This window comes from Taudactylus pleione, unplaced genomic scaffold (genome assembly GCF_031769625.1).
Source record: "Taudactylus pleione unplaced genomic scaffold, aTauple2 ptg001357l, whole genome shotgun sequence".
Taxonomy (NCBI): Eukaryota; Metazoa; Chordata; class Amphibia; order Anura; family Myobatrachidae; genus Taudactylus; species Taudactylus pleione.
In genome coordinates, this window is record NW_028285757.1 from 280,362 (window position 1) to 295,168 (window position 14,807).

General features: G+C 44.4%; 1 protein-coding gene across 1 annotated transcript in view; it reads right to left on the reverse strand.

Moving 5' to 3' along the window:
- The window catches only part of LOC148443004 (complement C3-like), a 124,351-nt gene extending 110,783 nt beyond the window's left edge, over nt 1–13,568 (reverse strand). The window contains exons 1-4 of the mRNA XM_088463399.1: nt 13,507–13,568; nt 8,113–8,299; nt 4,414–4,576; nt 635–705 (exon numbers count right to left, since the gene is read on the reverse strand). Coding sequence (XP_088319525.1) covers nt 635–705; nt 4,414–4,576; nt 8,113–8,299; nt 13,507–13,568 — 483 coding nt within the window. The remainder of the gene's footprint in view (nt 1–634; nt 706–4,413; nt 4,577–8,112; nt 8,300–13,506) is intronic.
- Nucleotides 13,569–14,807: the final 1,239 nt, after the last annotated feature.

Sequence of the window (14,807 nt, forward strand, 5' to 3'; positions counted from 1 at the left end):
GAATTTGCTGCCCTATATAAGAAACTGTTAATAAATAAATATTTTTTCACAATATATTTTTAGTTACTCTGGCCAGATCACATTTCCCATTACAATTATGGGAAATGCGATCTGCTTACTAAAAATTCTACTCCAATTGCTCTTTAGTAAATATATGTGAAACTAAAATAATGTGAATAGTGTGTAAAAATACCCTTTTTCACTTTATTTTAGTAAAAATAATGTTAATAAATAGAGCTCTTTGTGCTACTGGGTTAGACTAGCTTTTACATAATGCCTCTGTGTTTTAACTTTGATTTTCAGATAATCACAGAGTTTTGTCCTTCACAATACAGTAGAAAGAGTTAACATTTGGTGGAGAAATATGTCCCCAAAATTATCACTATCCCTAATTTATGTATTTGTAGCTAAAAATGTGTTTTTAAAAAAAAAAAAACTAAAATGTGAATTAAAAATATATTATTTTATTCAGGTATCACAACTGAAAGCTATACCTTGTAATAATTGTCTTAAGAAGAATAACATAATAGTTATATTATGCAAATAATAATTTGTCATGTAATTAGCTTGTATTGATTTAACAATCTGTCTGATCATCTATCATTAATGGCATTGGACAAGAACAGCCACTCACCAGGAATTCGATGACCACTGCCTTGTCCACAGGTTTCAGACTCGGGTTCATGGTGAAAATCCGGTAGAGAACTGAATGGGAAGAGAAAATTACATGCACAATAAATGTGATCACAGCTGTGATTATGTACTCAAAGCAGCTGCGAAAATATGCTAATGGTTGCAAAGATAACCCTAGCATAGGGACACCCACAGCTGCCTTCTCATATGCATACAATGTCGCTTACCTGCGTAAATATCGGTAACATTGAGCACCCATCTTGCCCTTGCGCAAAGCATACCTGCCGACTTTTTGGCTGCTCCTTCCGGGAGGGAGCAGCCAGATCGGCAGGAGGGGGGGGGGGGGGCGTGGCCAGGACAAGGGGAGTGGCCGGGCAAGTGACAGGCACTTGTAGGCATGGTGGGGGCGGGGCCATGCGACCAAGTCATTTTGGCCCCGCCCCCGCTACACAATGCCGATAAAATTGGCATTGTGAAGCAGGGGGCGGGGCCAAAATGACGCGAATCACGTCACCGCCCCCCCCTGCTGCGGGGGCTGCAGGTGTTATTGTGGGGGGGATAGGAGGGGTGGGCAGCAGTCAGGAGAATTGCCTGCCTTCCCGGGAGGTCGGGAGCGGCACCCGATTTTCGGGAGGCTCCCGACCAAATCGGGAGGGTAGGCAAGTATGGTGCAAAGTCTGACCGGCCGCAGACATGGCAGCTCTCTCGGCACGCAGAGGGTTCTCATGCTGCTGCTGCTGCATAGGAGATCGTAAGGGCTAATTTATACACGCCCATGTGACGGTGTTTAAAAGGTCAGACACGCCTGCGTTTTTCTGACCACCCCGTTACCATGCCCAAACGCTAACAATCTGTCACTCACTTTGCGATGGATTACTCTGTGCATCCGGAATCGCAATGTGGTCACTGGGCACGCGCATTGTGGCATATATGCATGCGCCATGGCAAACAATCGCTCAATCTGTGTATATAACCGCCATTGCGTCCAGTGCTAAATAAGGCCCTCTGTCCCCATCTCCAATCTCTTGCATGCTCTATCATACGCAGCTCTTTGCAGTAGTCTAGCTTTCCCCGACCAGATACTGGGCCTGATTCAGACCCGCTCATGAGCACTATGCGCTCGCAAGCGGTTCGATGGTGGCCCAGTGCGCATGCGCGAGACCCGGATAGCGACGGGCAAACCGTCGCTCCGGGGTCTCGTTACAAAGGGGGCGTGCTGTCGATGTTGAGTGACAGCACACCCCCTTTGGTGGGCGGGCCGGGGGAGTGGCTGCCCAAACGGAGGCGTTCCCATGTGAACGCCTCCGTTTGGGGGCGGCCCCACTGACATCATGAGTGATGTCAGTGGGAATGATATCAGCTCTGTTAGAGCCAAAATCTCTCTGGGCTTGCGGCCACGAGACCCTACCACAAGGGTCTCGTCGCAAGCCCGATGGTCGCGATGGTCTTGACCATCACGACCATCTTCCTGGCCGCTCGCGAGGGGCCAGGAGGCCGTTCTAAAAAAAAAAAAAAAGACCGGCCCTGATTCAGAGCGAGCGCTCTGTCAGAGCGTCCGGCTCTGAATCAGGGCCACTATTCCATGTACACAGTATGGGTCTGATTCTGCGTCATATGCAATCCATACGCGATGCTGCTGTACAGGCAGTTGCAAAATTTTCAGAACCACCCCCGGCGCATGAGTCACACAGAGTGTACACAAAAAGGCGCTATTGCGATCGATTCTGCTGGTATCAGAAATGTGGCGGAAAAGTGAGGGTTGTTCCTGGGCGGAGACTGGGAGGTTGATAGAAAAGCATGCTAAAATGGGCCTTTCAGTGGGTTTATTATGGGAGTCATGGTCCAACCATGGGGGTGGGTGTAAGACCTGATACTAATGATGGTGGCAGCAGCTGTAGATGGATATACTGTGGGTGTCGCATCCTTCAGCATGAATCCATCCCTGTTGTCCGTGTCATTATTTCCCATTATCATGTCTATCAATAATTGCTTCTTCGGGGTTATATATAGTTTGATGTCATTATCTAGCCTCTCAAATATTAGCAGCCGATGCCGCTAATATTTAGTGTTATTCAGTTGTATTACAGTGTATTTCTTCACCCTTAGGAGCAGATTTACTAAAGCTTCTACAAAAGACAAATGGTGGTGTTACCATAGCAACCAATCAGATGGTGTCTATCATTTTCTAAAATACAATAGAGAAATGACAGCTAGGATCTGATTGGTTGCTTTGGGAATGCCTCCACTATTCATTTTTAGAAACTCAAGGCAATCTGCCCCTTAGGGCCATATTCAATTGCCGGCGAAAAGCCATTATCGGCGATACTTTTTCGCCGATGATGTCATTTTTTCGCCAATCTGTATTTATCCCGGTATTCAATTCTTTCCGACTTTTCGCCAGTGCGGAAAGTCAGTGGATAGAACCCTGCGAAAAAGTATCACCTATGAATGGGTGTCGAAAAAAAGTGCAGAATTGGGGATTTGGGGTACATACTTCCAGAAACCACCTAGCACCCCTTTGACTTTCTCCCAAAGGTAAACTGTGTCATAAAAAAAGAAAACATTCTCAGGACACCCCAAAAAAGTACTTTTTGGGTGCGAAAAAAAACAAAGTGTGGGAGGACAAACTTCTAAATTAGCGAAATAGACTCAGGGGTGGTCCCCAAGTATGCCCCAGGTGTTTTTTTTCTATTGCAGGTGGTTGCGGCAGCTGGATTTTTCATGATTTTTAAAAGTTCACATTAGCTACTTTAAAATATGTTTGCACCCATTTTCATGTACCCCAAATTTGCTGGGACTCAATTTCCCAAAAAATCTTGGTAAATGCTATTCTTCATCACTTTTTCAAAGACGCTAAACAGCACCAATTGAGACCATTTAAAGACCCAAAATACCTTCAGCAGGGCTTTTTAGGGGTACCCATAGTGAACCCCCATGTCACAGCATCTTTAGGGGGGTGTCAGGCTGATTTCCCCAAAAATGACAGCACTTTTTGCTCACTTCGTTTTCACTGGGTTTAGTTTTCGCCGATTTGGAATTGAAATACGGGGATATGCAGGGACGAGCACGATACTTTTTTGCACCCAAAACCTCCGATGTCAGCGAAAAGTTCGGCAACTGATTTTTCGCTCCTAATTGAATACGGAATGTCTATTGGTGAGGTTCTCTCGAAAAAAAAAATATTTATCACTTTGTCACCCAAATCACTTTCCAGAGCTTAGTGCATCTCCCCTATTGCATGAAATGGGAGTTTTGGGGCAGCAACTGGGTGGAGACAGTGCAACCACAGTGAACTGTTCTGTCATGTGGGAGTGTCATGGAATTGTTGCGGGAGTGTCAAGGCAATATTGTGGGAATGTCATGGGAGTGTTATAGGAATATCATGGGAGTGTTGAAAGAATGTCTTGGGGGTATTATAGGAATATCATGGGAGTGTTGTGGGAATGTCTTGAGAGTGTTATAGGAATATCATGGCAGTGTCATGGGAATGTTGTGGGAATGTCATGGGAGTGTTGTGGCACGATCATGGTGGTGTTGTTGGAGTGTTGTGGGAATGTCGTGGGAGTATTTGATTGCAGTCTCTTATGCCAGGAGCGATCACACTGATCGCGCCTCCCACTGGCTTTGCGCTGAGCTGAGGGGGCTCACAGCGCACAATAATTTTTTGAAGCCACACTGATCCTCAGATTAGCCCTATGGTAACCTTCATTAGCATATGGTAGTAAATCCGGCTTCAATAACTCAGAATCATAGCCACACTGTATATATGCAGCCCCTCACCTGTGGACCCCGGAGTATAGATGGGTTTGTCGGTCTGTATGAAAATATATCCGCTCTGGAAGGACACCAAGACCACTTTTTCCAGTTTGCAAACATTGGAAGTCACAGTGACATAGACAAACTGTTTCTTATTGGGGTCTGTCTCCAAATTTGTGGATGGAATCTACAATAAATGAAAATACCCCAAAAAATAACAATGAAAAACATAGGACAATATACACCCTGCTGTAACAAATAAGTTTATTATAAGTCTAATTAGCTTTTTAAATTATGGGACAGCAGCCAAAGAGATAAAAAATATCAGTATATTGGAAAGTAGCAGTTTCACAACGGTTTCTAATACACAAGAAGTAATTTTACCATAGAAATCGCATATTTTTCAATTAATTATTTTGTTACTGTTTTGTGTGGAATCTCATATATCAGTGTTACGTTAGTGCACTCCGCCTGTGGCAAATTGCTTTTGTATTGGGAATAGGCTGGTACAGGGGGGATCAGGTACATCTAGGAGTAGGGCTATTAGTTTTATATATATATATATATATATATATATATATATTAAAGCAACGCTAAGAGAGTGTACTGTGCTTGTGGAATCTAATGTGAAATGAAGCAGACAGGCTGAAGGTATTGCTGGAACACAGTGTATGTAATATACAATTATATTTGTCATTCTCAGGTTATACTGGTCTTTGTAGTTCTACAACGCCTGCAGAGACGCAGCTAGACCACATCCAGGTAAATGGCTTCTTCCAGAATTTTCTCCAATTTTCAAAGACTCCTATTTACATAAATAAATCCATCTTTGTTCTGTGAGTTAGAGGCACAACATTTGCTTTTTAAAGGCGAAACAACTGATGTTTGTATTTAACTAAACCACAATTTATACAGAGAATTTGATTTTACCTACAACACTGTCACACAGCAACTATGCTCCATTTACACTTCCTCTGCACTGCTGTGAGAATACACAGATATACTATAACTCCTGACATAAACCTGGTGCATATGCTACTGATGTACAGATATGTTCCCTTTTGCATCTTCGCTGCATATGTGGCAAATCGCACCACGCATAGTGCAGGCTGACACCCCAGAGTAAACTAGAAACCCCGCAGTGGGGGGGCAGTGATGCGATTCGCACTGAATTGCGTCATTGTGACCCCGCCCCCTGCCTCACAACACCTTTATTTTAGGAATTGTGAAGAGGGGGTGGGACCACGATGATGCGATCATGCAGCCACGCCTCCGGCCCTGCCCCCAATGCATCAATGCCTGGCCACGCCCCCCTCCCCCCCACTGTGAGCAGACATTCAGCTCTCTCCCGGCAGGTGGGAGCTGCATGTCAGCAAGTATGGCAAAGCGTGAGGTTCGATGGCGTACCGTAACGCCCGCACCCACGGGTAATCGCATTGTGAAATGCGTGCGCCAGTTTGCAGCGTGATCAGCAAGGATGTAAGAGGACACATCTGTATCACTGAAAGCATCCCGACTGCATCCGACTGGACATACAAATATGTTTTTTATTATCTGCGTCCTGTTCTGCATTTGCTCTGGGAGGAAAAAGTGTCCAACTTTATTAAATGTCCCTAATGGCTCCCCTATTTGAACTTTGGACTGGGCTGCAGCCCCAGCTGCCACTGGTCACATGTAAATACAGACATGCCCAAATATATACCAGGCTGATGCAGAGAGGATCAGCCACTGGGGCAATGTACAGACAGCAGCGCCTCTGCCTCCCAGTGTGTCCTGATCAGCCATGCATATTACTTTTCCGTGATTGGAAATATCAGTATGAATGACCAGTACTGGGGGCAGGATTCATCAAAGGTAGAAATGCAGGCAAACCCCCAAAATAACCGCATTTCTAATATGCACCAAGCCCCGGAATGTGATGCACTCTGGGGCTGCTCGGAGGCTTGGTTGTGGTGGGTAACGCCATCTTCCTGATGGCGTTAACCTATAGAAGCCTATGGGCTTCTATCATGAAAGTGCTGCGAGAGGGATCCAATCTGATCCCTCCCAGCACCCCCGCGATGCGTGCGTCCTTCTTTGCATGCGCAGAAGGACGCCAGATGGACTTCTGGATCATGGACCTGGAAGTCCCTCATTTGCAAAGGGTTACCCTTACCGAGAGAGCTGTCCTTTGCCCATTCCTACATGCATATGGGCTCTCAAGACCCACTACTGCTTCAAAGCCTTCCATCTCTCATCTTAACTTGCTGCTACATGCTCCTTCCTCCCTGCCTACCCCATCTGTGACTCCCCTGTTTGTCTGCCCCTCCCCCAGTGGCGTATCTATAATGGTGCATTATATAATGGGGCCCCACACTGCACACCCTGCACCCATATTATTTTAAACTCACCTGTCCGTGGTCCCGCGTCGGGTGTCAGCGCTGCTCAGAACACCAGAAAATGTCCGTCGCTGCCATTTTCCCGGCATTATGCACATGCACAGTAGACTCCGGACACACTCTAGTGCCCGGAGTCTACTAATGCTCCAGTGGCTGGCCAGCCACGTCAGTCGGCTGCCGGTCACCAGGGAGGAGGAGGGGGCCCCGCACAGGGAGTGCACATGGGCCCCCTCCTCTCTTAAGCAACCCCTGCCTTCCCCTTTAGAATGTAAGCTCTTACGAGCAGGGCCCTCTACCCTCTTGTGCTTCTCCTTCTCTACTTTCATCTACTTCTTACTCCCCACTAGGGCACCTAACACTTGGTTGCTTTGCTCTGTTGCTTATCTGGGTGTTATGGTTGCTAATGTAGCAATGTATATTATCCATGTCCTGGTCCTGTATTGTATTGTTCTGTAAATCAATGGTCAACTTATTTGTTTATGTACTTTGTAAGTCACTGCGGAACACTTGTGGCGCCATAAAAATAAATGATCATAATAATAAATGCATACCAGCATTACCAACTCCGACATGCATGCAAAGCATGGCAGGATGCTTCACATCCCGAATGCGATGCGTCATGCATCCCGCCCTGGATCATTTGATATACGGCACTGGCCCGATTTTGCCTCTGCAATATTTCATTTGTGAACCAGCTCTCATATCAAAGCAGCAGCCCCACCCCCTGATCTCCTGTAGATTACAACTGTGCAATAGTAAGTATTGTTATTATTAAATATTGCTATTAATATTGTTTTGATGTGGCGATACCATAACGAACAAGGTATCAATATGGCACCACCAATTAGCAATGGCCAATTATATAAATCCTAAATAGTTTAAAAGTGTTTAAAGTTCAAGCATTTGAAAGAAATGCTATTTTTATGGTTTACTGTGTTGAAAAGATTTAAAAAGATGAATCACAGGCAGACAGCACCTCAGCTATATTGCGGTGATGTCTTCAATTGTGGGGTCCTCAGGACCGAGTTTGAGAATCACTGGTCTAGACCCGGACCCCAAACAGTTGACGTTTTCCAGGTCACACAGCAGGTGCACAGGTGTATTCATTACTCACTAACACATTTTAAAAGATCTACAGGTGGAGCTAATTATACCACTTGTGATTCTGTGAGGAGACCTGGAAAACAGGCACTGTTTGGGGTCCTGAGGACTGAATTTGAGAACCTGTGGTCTAGATCTCTTTGCACCATGGTGCTTTACTCTCTGTATCTGATTTATGTGTGTACATACTGATATATTCACATGATACTAGTTTATAACAATAGATCACAGACCAGAAGCTCACCGTCAATTTAGTTGTTCCCAGGAAGCCATTAGCACTATTGACAGAGACCCTTCCCTGCACTAAATTCAAACTCTTCCTGGGGAAATCTTGCACTAAGATGTCAGCATCAAATGCAGAGCCCTGTCCATCCACGATGATGGTCTCTTCACTGTCCGCACGCAGCACATTGGATGTTATCAGGGCGCATCTGTTAGGGTGAAAATATATACAAATATGAGTATAATTTACATATAAAATATATTGACAACATGGGCAGGATTTACGGGCACACAGGGATCTGTCCATCATTGTGCAGGTTCTGTAGTTGCAAATGTCATCTTGGTACAATTGTGTCTTCATACACTCTCGGTGCACCAGATCCTGGGTGATATAGCCGCACCAAGCGTCTATCTTGTCTAAAATGTGCATCATATTCGCATAAATAAACCAACTAGCAATGACAAAACTAATTTGCCATATTTCACTGATCAAATTGATGTGAGACATTTATATATTTGATGCGACTGTGGTTTAATCTGTGTAAAAGTGGCCCCAATGTGAGTGGCTGCAGCTTCTTCTCATTTCTAAAGTTGCAGGGAGGCTCCACAGGGAGGCTACCCTGGTGCCGCAGGGAGACTCTATTTGCTGGGCGCCCACTAAAATTTTCTTACCAGCGGGCGCCCGGCTCACTCCCCACAACGGCAGCCGGAGCGGAGGCTGGAGCTCACTCCTGAGCTCTGATTTCCGGCTCCCACTGTGCACAATGGGACAGACGTCATGACATCTCTTCCTTAGTTCAGAGGAGCAGCTAGGTGGACAGGACAGCAGCAGACGAGGGAGCAAAGCTTAATGTAAGTATTAGTTGTTTTTTTTTTTGTGTGCGCAAGCGGCTTCATTAGAGGGGGCACTACTACTGGGGCACTACTATTGGGGGCATTACTATTGGGGGTATTACATAGGGGGCACTACTACTGGGGGCATTACTATTGGGGGCTTTATAACTGGGGGCATTACTAGTGTGGTCATTTATACAGGTGGCACTACTACAGGGGGCATTACTACTGGAGAATTACTACTGGGGCTTTACTATTGGGGGCACTACCACAGGGGGCATTATTTCTTGGGGAAGTACTACAGGGGGCATGACTAATGGGGGCACTGCATAAAGGGCACCACTACTGTGGACTCTGCAAAAGGGACACTACCACTGTGGGCACTGTCACTACTGGGGGCACTGCATAAGGAGCTCTACCACTACTGGGGGCACTGCATAAGGGACACTGCCACTACTGGGGGCACTGCATAAGGGGCACCACTACTGGGGGCATTGCATAAGGGGCACCACTACTGGGAGCATTGCATAAGGGGCACTACTGCTGTGACTCTATTACTGTGGGTATGTGTATTAGAGGCACTAATACTGTGGGCTTTGTGTATAAGGGGCACTACTGTGGGCATTATGTGTATTAGGGACACTACTATTGTGGGCATTGTGTATAAGGGGCACTACTGTGGGCATTGTGTAAAAGGGGCACTACTGTGTGTCATAACATGAATAAGGGGCACTAGTACTATGTGGTGTAATGTGAATCAGGGGCACTATGTGGATAAGATTGTGCAACTGGTGAGTAATATTTCATGTGGGTGCCTATATGTGTGTGTTTTTTCCTGTAGGTGTATATTGTGTTTTTTTCTTGTGTGTGTTTGAAGTTTGATTTCTCTGGGGAGAAAGTGCTAAAGGGTTTATGTCACTTGCTAAATGTCCTCCTTTCAGTATTTAACAAACAGCGCTAAGCTTATCATATCGCTGTTTGTCAATGTACCGCTTACAAGCAATATGGTCCCCATTGCATATACCCCCTCGTCCATATTTAATAGGGGCCCTCACATGTTTGTTGCCTAGTGGCCCCCACAGACCTTAATCCGGCCCTAGGCAGCCCACAAGCCGGGATGCTGACTACATCACGTATAGAAGCTGTGGGAAGTGTTTGTTGCACAGGAGAAGCTCTGGAATCCCACAAACATGAAGAGAATCTGCACTACAGTCATAACAACCAATCAGATTTGTTTTTTTAATGATTGTCATTGACTTGTCAAAGCTCATTTCTGATTGGCTGATAATATTTTAGTGCTAATGTGCACTTTTGAACATTTTTAGGAAATAGACTCAATTTCATCCAGATCTTTAGCAGCCAGCATGGGGCTGGTGTGAGGCTTCCACATACAGACATAGAGATTTTTACTGTTCAAAGAGGGATTATTACTTTAACATTGTATACAGTAGCAGACATCAATGGCCACATGGAAAAATGGCCACGGGTGCATCCAACTCAAAATCAGCTCCGTGATGTGAATAGAAAGAATTGGTCTCACCAAGCTAATCCTAATTCCAAATATCTTCAAGACATCACTGCATAGGCATATTTACAATGGGTGCATGGTGTGCAGTGCGTTCAGGCCCCGTACTGCACACCATACACCCAGAGTTATACTTACCTTGTGCCGGCATACGGATCCCTCCTCTGTTGCGGTTAACATGGACATCTTTAGAAAGATGGCACTGCGCGGTGAAGGCAATGACTCTGCCACTGTGCCAGAGCCTTGGCTTTCTTGTGCAAATGCGCCATCTTCTCGATTATATTACTGGGAAGATGGCGCATTAGCACCAGAGGAGGGTCCTGCTTGCCGGCATGAGGTAATTATATGCAGAGCTGGGGTGTCCTGCTTCTCAGAGGAGGGAGCCCATTGCACACGGGCCACCTTGGGGATTATTATGCCCTTACATTACTGTGCAATGGTGACATGTGCAATATCCCAATCATACATACATTTCCTATACCATTTGCCATAACACTTAATAAAAAGCCATTGTTCTCTGTTGTCAGGTATTTTCTACAGAAACACAACAACTGCTTTGGGGGAAATTTATAAAACCTTGGAGAGAGATAAAGTGGAGAAATTGCCCCAGGCAAACAATCAGTCTCTATCATTTCAAAGACTGTGCTAGATTAATGACAGCTAGAAGCTGACAACTTCATCTCTTTATCTCTCTCCAACACTTGATACATCTCCCCGTTTGTCTTTTTACAAAACATAAAAGAGACAAAGAAGATAAAGAAAGCGCTGAATCAGCTCAGCAATTTCCAATATATTTATTATACCCCTATTGGTTCCATAAAAATATATATAAAATGTTTTTCAACCATATAATATATATAACGGCCGACAATTAAATAAATACATCAATTACACACATAAAAAATGGGCCCACAACTCACAATCTCTCTATACCTTAACATATAACATTTTGCATACAGCCTATCAATCTACTTATACACAAATATAATGTTCCTGCAGCAGAGAAGTATCCACTGTCTATGGAACTTAAGCAGATACAATTGTAAAAAAAACCAAATTGGTATATAGTATCAGATCTATTGCTGCCTAGACATCCCCCTGTGCAGTATGTTGTTTCAAACTGTCAACAGTCACAATTCCAATACATTTGTAACAATCAAAACACAATATTAAGTCTTTTTTACTGCCCAAGTATGTTTATAGGCAGTATGATATTTCAGACTATCGGCATATAATTGAAAGTATAATCTATTACAAATAAAAGGACTCCGCTGGTTGCAGTTACAGCTAGCACATTGTTATAAAAGGATTGTCTACCAATTAAGACTGCTGAGGATTTGAAACAGTTTGCATATATATATATATATATATATATATATATATATTTATGCGATTAAGGATTATGGCTGAATCCAATTGCTGACAGTCTGAAAATAATATACTGCCTAGAACATATTTTTTATTAAGGACTACGTCTGAATCACAACTGCCGATAGTCTGAAATATCATACTGCCTATAAACATACTTGGGCTGTAAAAAAGACTTAATATTGTGTTTTGATTGTTACAAATGTATTGGAATTGTGACTATTGACAGTTTGAAACAACATACTGCACAGGGGGATGTCTAGGCAGCAATAGATCTGATACTATATACCAATTTGTTTTTTTTACAATTGTATCTGCTTAAGTTCCATAGACAGTGGATACTTCTCTACTGCAGGAACATTATATTTGTGTATAAGTAGATTGATAGGCTGTATGCAAAATGTTATATGTTAAGGTATAGAGAGATTGTGAGTTGTGGGCCCATTTTTTATGTGTGTAATTGATGAATTTATTTAATTGTCGCCCGTTATATATATTATATGGTTGAAAAACATTTTATATATATTTTTATGGAACCAATAGGGGGTATAATAAATATATTGGAAATTTCTGAGCTGATTCAGCGCTTTCTTTATCTTCTTTGTATCTTTTATGTCTTAAAAATGCAGTTTGAGTAGAGTGCTTATTTAGAAAGCAGCAGTTTCAGTGTTTAATAATAATTAGATCAGCGCTAAGTTTATTTTTTTGTCTTTTTACAAAACAGGCAATCCGGTCTTTAATCTAAGACACAGGTTCTCAAACTCGGTCCTCAGGACCCCAAACAATGCATGTTTTCCAGGTTTCCTCACAGAATCACAAGTGAGATAATTAGCTCAACCTGTAGATCTTTTAAAATGTGTCAGTGAGTAATGACTACACCTGTGCACCTGCTGGGTGACCTGTGTAGGGTCCTGAGGACCAAGTTTGAGAACCACTAATCTAAAGGTGCCCATACACGGTACGATAAAGCAGCCGATCCAAAGGATTGTTGCGATATCGCTGCTATAACGTACCGTGTATGGGCATGATATCGGATAGCGCACGCACCCGTGGGGTGGTACATCGATCTTACTGCAGGTTCAGTTGATCTAAGGATGCGATGTGCCATCCCATGTAACGCTATGTGGGTGGGGGAAAGGGCGGTTGGCCACCCGATCGCACCGTGTGTGGAGAACGCCCAATATGTCGGTCGTCGGATCCCCCATCGCTTTGCAAGGTGCAAATCACACCGTGTATGGCCGGCTTAAGAGTCTTCCAGATGTTTTGAATTTAGACCTTCATTAGATACTATCTGCTTTGTCAATAACTTTTTTTAACTTAGAGATTTCTAAATTTTAAAACATTTTAAAGAATGAAAACAGGTTGGATCAGCACACAGTAATGCCCCTCTTCATCAGAACAAGGACCACCCACAGCTTCACATTTGTTTGTGCTTTAATAGATAAGAACACTAATGGATACAGTGTTTAGATTGATCGATAATTTATACAATAAAGACAGTTTGCATTTAAAATGTTGCTGTAATTTGAAAGTATATACGAGTGCATACTGGGCATCTCTCAGTAATGTAATATATGCAGTGACTTTAATTTAAAAAAAAAACAAAAAAAAGTTACACCGATATCTCAGATGACTATAACCCAAACTTGTGATAATCAGAAAAGGAGATGGGAACATCCCTATACTCACTGTTGTGCGTAGGTCCGGATAATCCCGCATAGCAGGATGAGACAGAGACCTCTGCCCCCCATGACTCTGTCTGAGGTCTGTGCTGCCACTGAGTAGTTAGGGGTTTATATAGAGAGTCACCCTATGAGGACTGGAGCTTAGAGCAAACAATCCTTTTAATCAGTTACTGGAGATCATTTCAGTGAGTTAAGAGGCAATGTGTACACACAAATATTTACCTGGCAGATGCAGGAATGTCTGTTACAAAATCAAGGCTTACGGGAAATCACAAACACATGTACACAGGGAGGTACAGTATAAAATAGACTTACACAATGTAAAGGTAAGCAGGGAGACAGCATATTCAATTCTTATATGTCTAAGGATCAGTACTAGAAAATAATGAACCTAATTTTGTGGAGGGCAGAAATTCTGCCCATAAAACGATTCCGGTATCGTCAAACGGTTGGAAAGGACCGTCATCTCCATAACACTGCTATCATGTCTGTAATGAACGCTTGGCACCAACTCAGCTTTCACTTTTGAATTGAAATTGTGACTTTCTGTTTGATAACACTACAGCCATGGTTAGCCACTGTCCCTATTTTCCAGGGATTGTCCCTGGTTTTTAAATTTTGTACAGGTGTGTCCTCATATACTTACAGTCATGGCCAACAGTTGAAACAAGCAGGGCTGCCATCAGAAATTTGGGGGCCTGGTAATGTTAAAATATGCAGGGCCCCCCGGGGTATAGGGCAGACTTGGGTGGAGTTGTGGATAATGTGGGTTGAGCTACTTCGGGGATGGTGCCTCAATTGGTGTGTAAATCGGGGATAGCTAGACATGGTGGAGGGGGGGCACAGGGTAGAGAAGACTGGATATTAATGAGGGGAACAGGGCAGGAAAGTGGATTGGGGTGGCAAAGGGCATGGAAGGATGGATTGGTCTGGGGGGGAAAGGGCAGGGAAGGCCGGCTGGACTAGGGGAGAGGAAGGACAGAGAAGGCCGGCAGGCTGGCTAGACATAGGGGTGCTGCAGGGAAGACTGGCAGGACTAGGACAGGGAAGTCAGGCTGGTTGGCTGTGCTAGAAGGGGGAGGTAGTGCAGGGAAGCATGGCTGGCTGGACTTGGGGGTGGGCAGGGAAATAAGACTGGCTGCACTGGGGGAGTGGGCAGGGAAGGCTGGCTGCACTGGGGGGTGTGGGCAGGGAAGGCTGGCTGCACTGGGGGGGTGGGCAGGAAAGGAAGACTGGCTGCACTGGGGGGGGCATGGAAGGATGGCTGGCTGGACTGAGGGGGTGGGCAGGGAAGGAAGGCTGGCT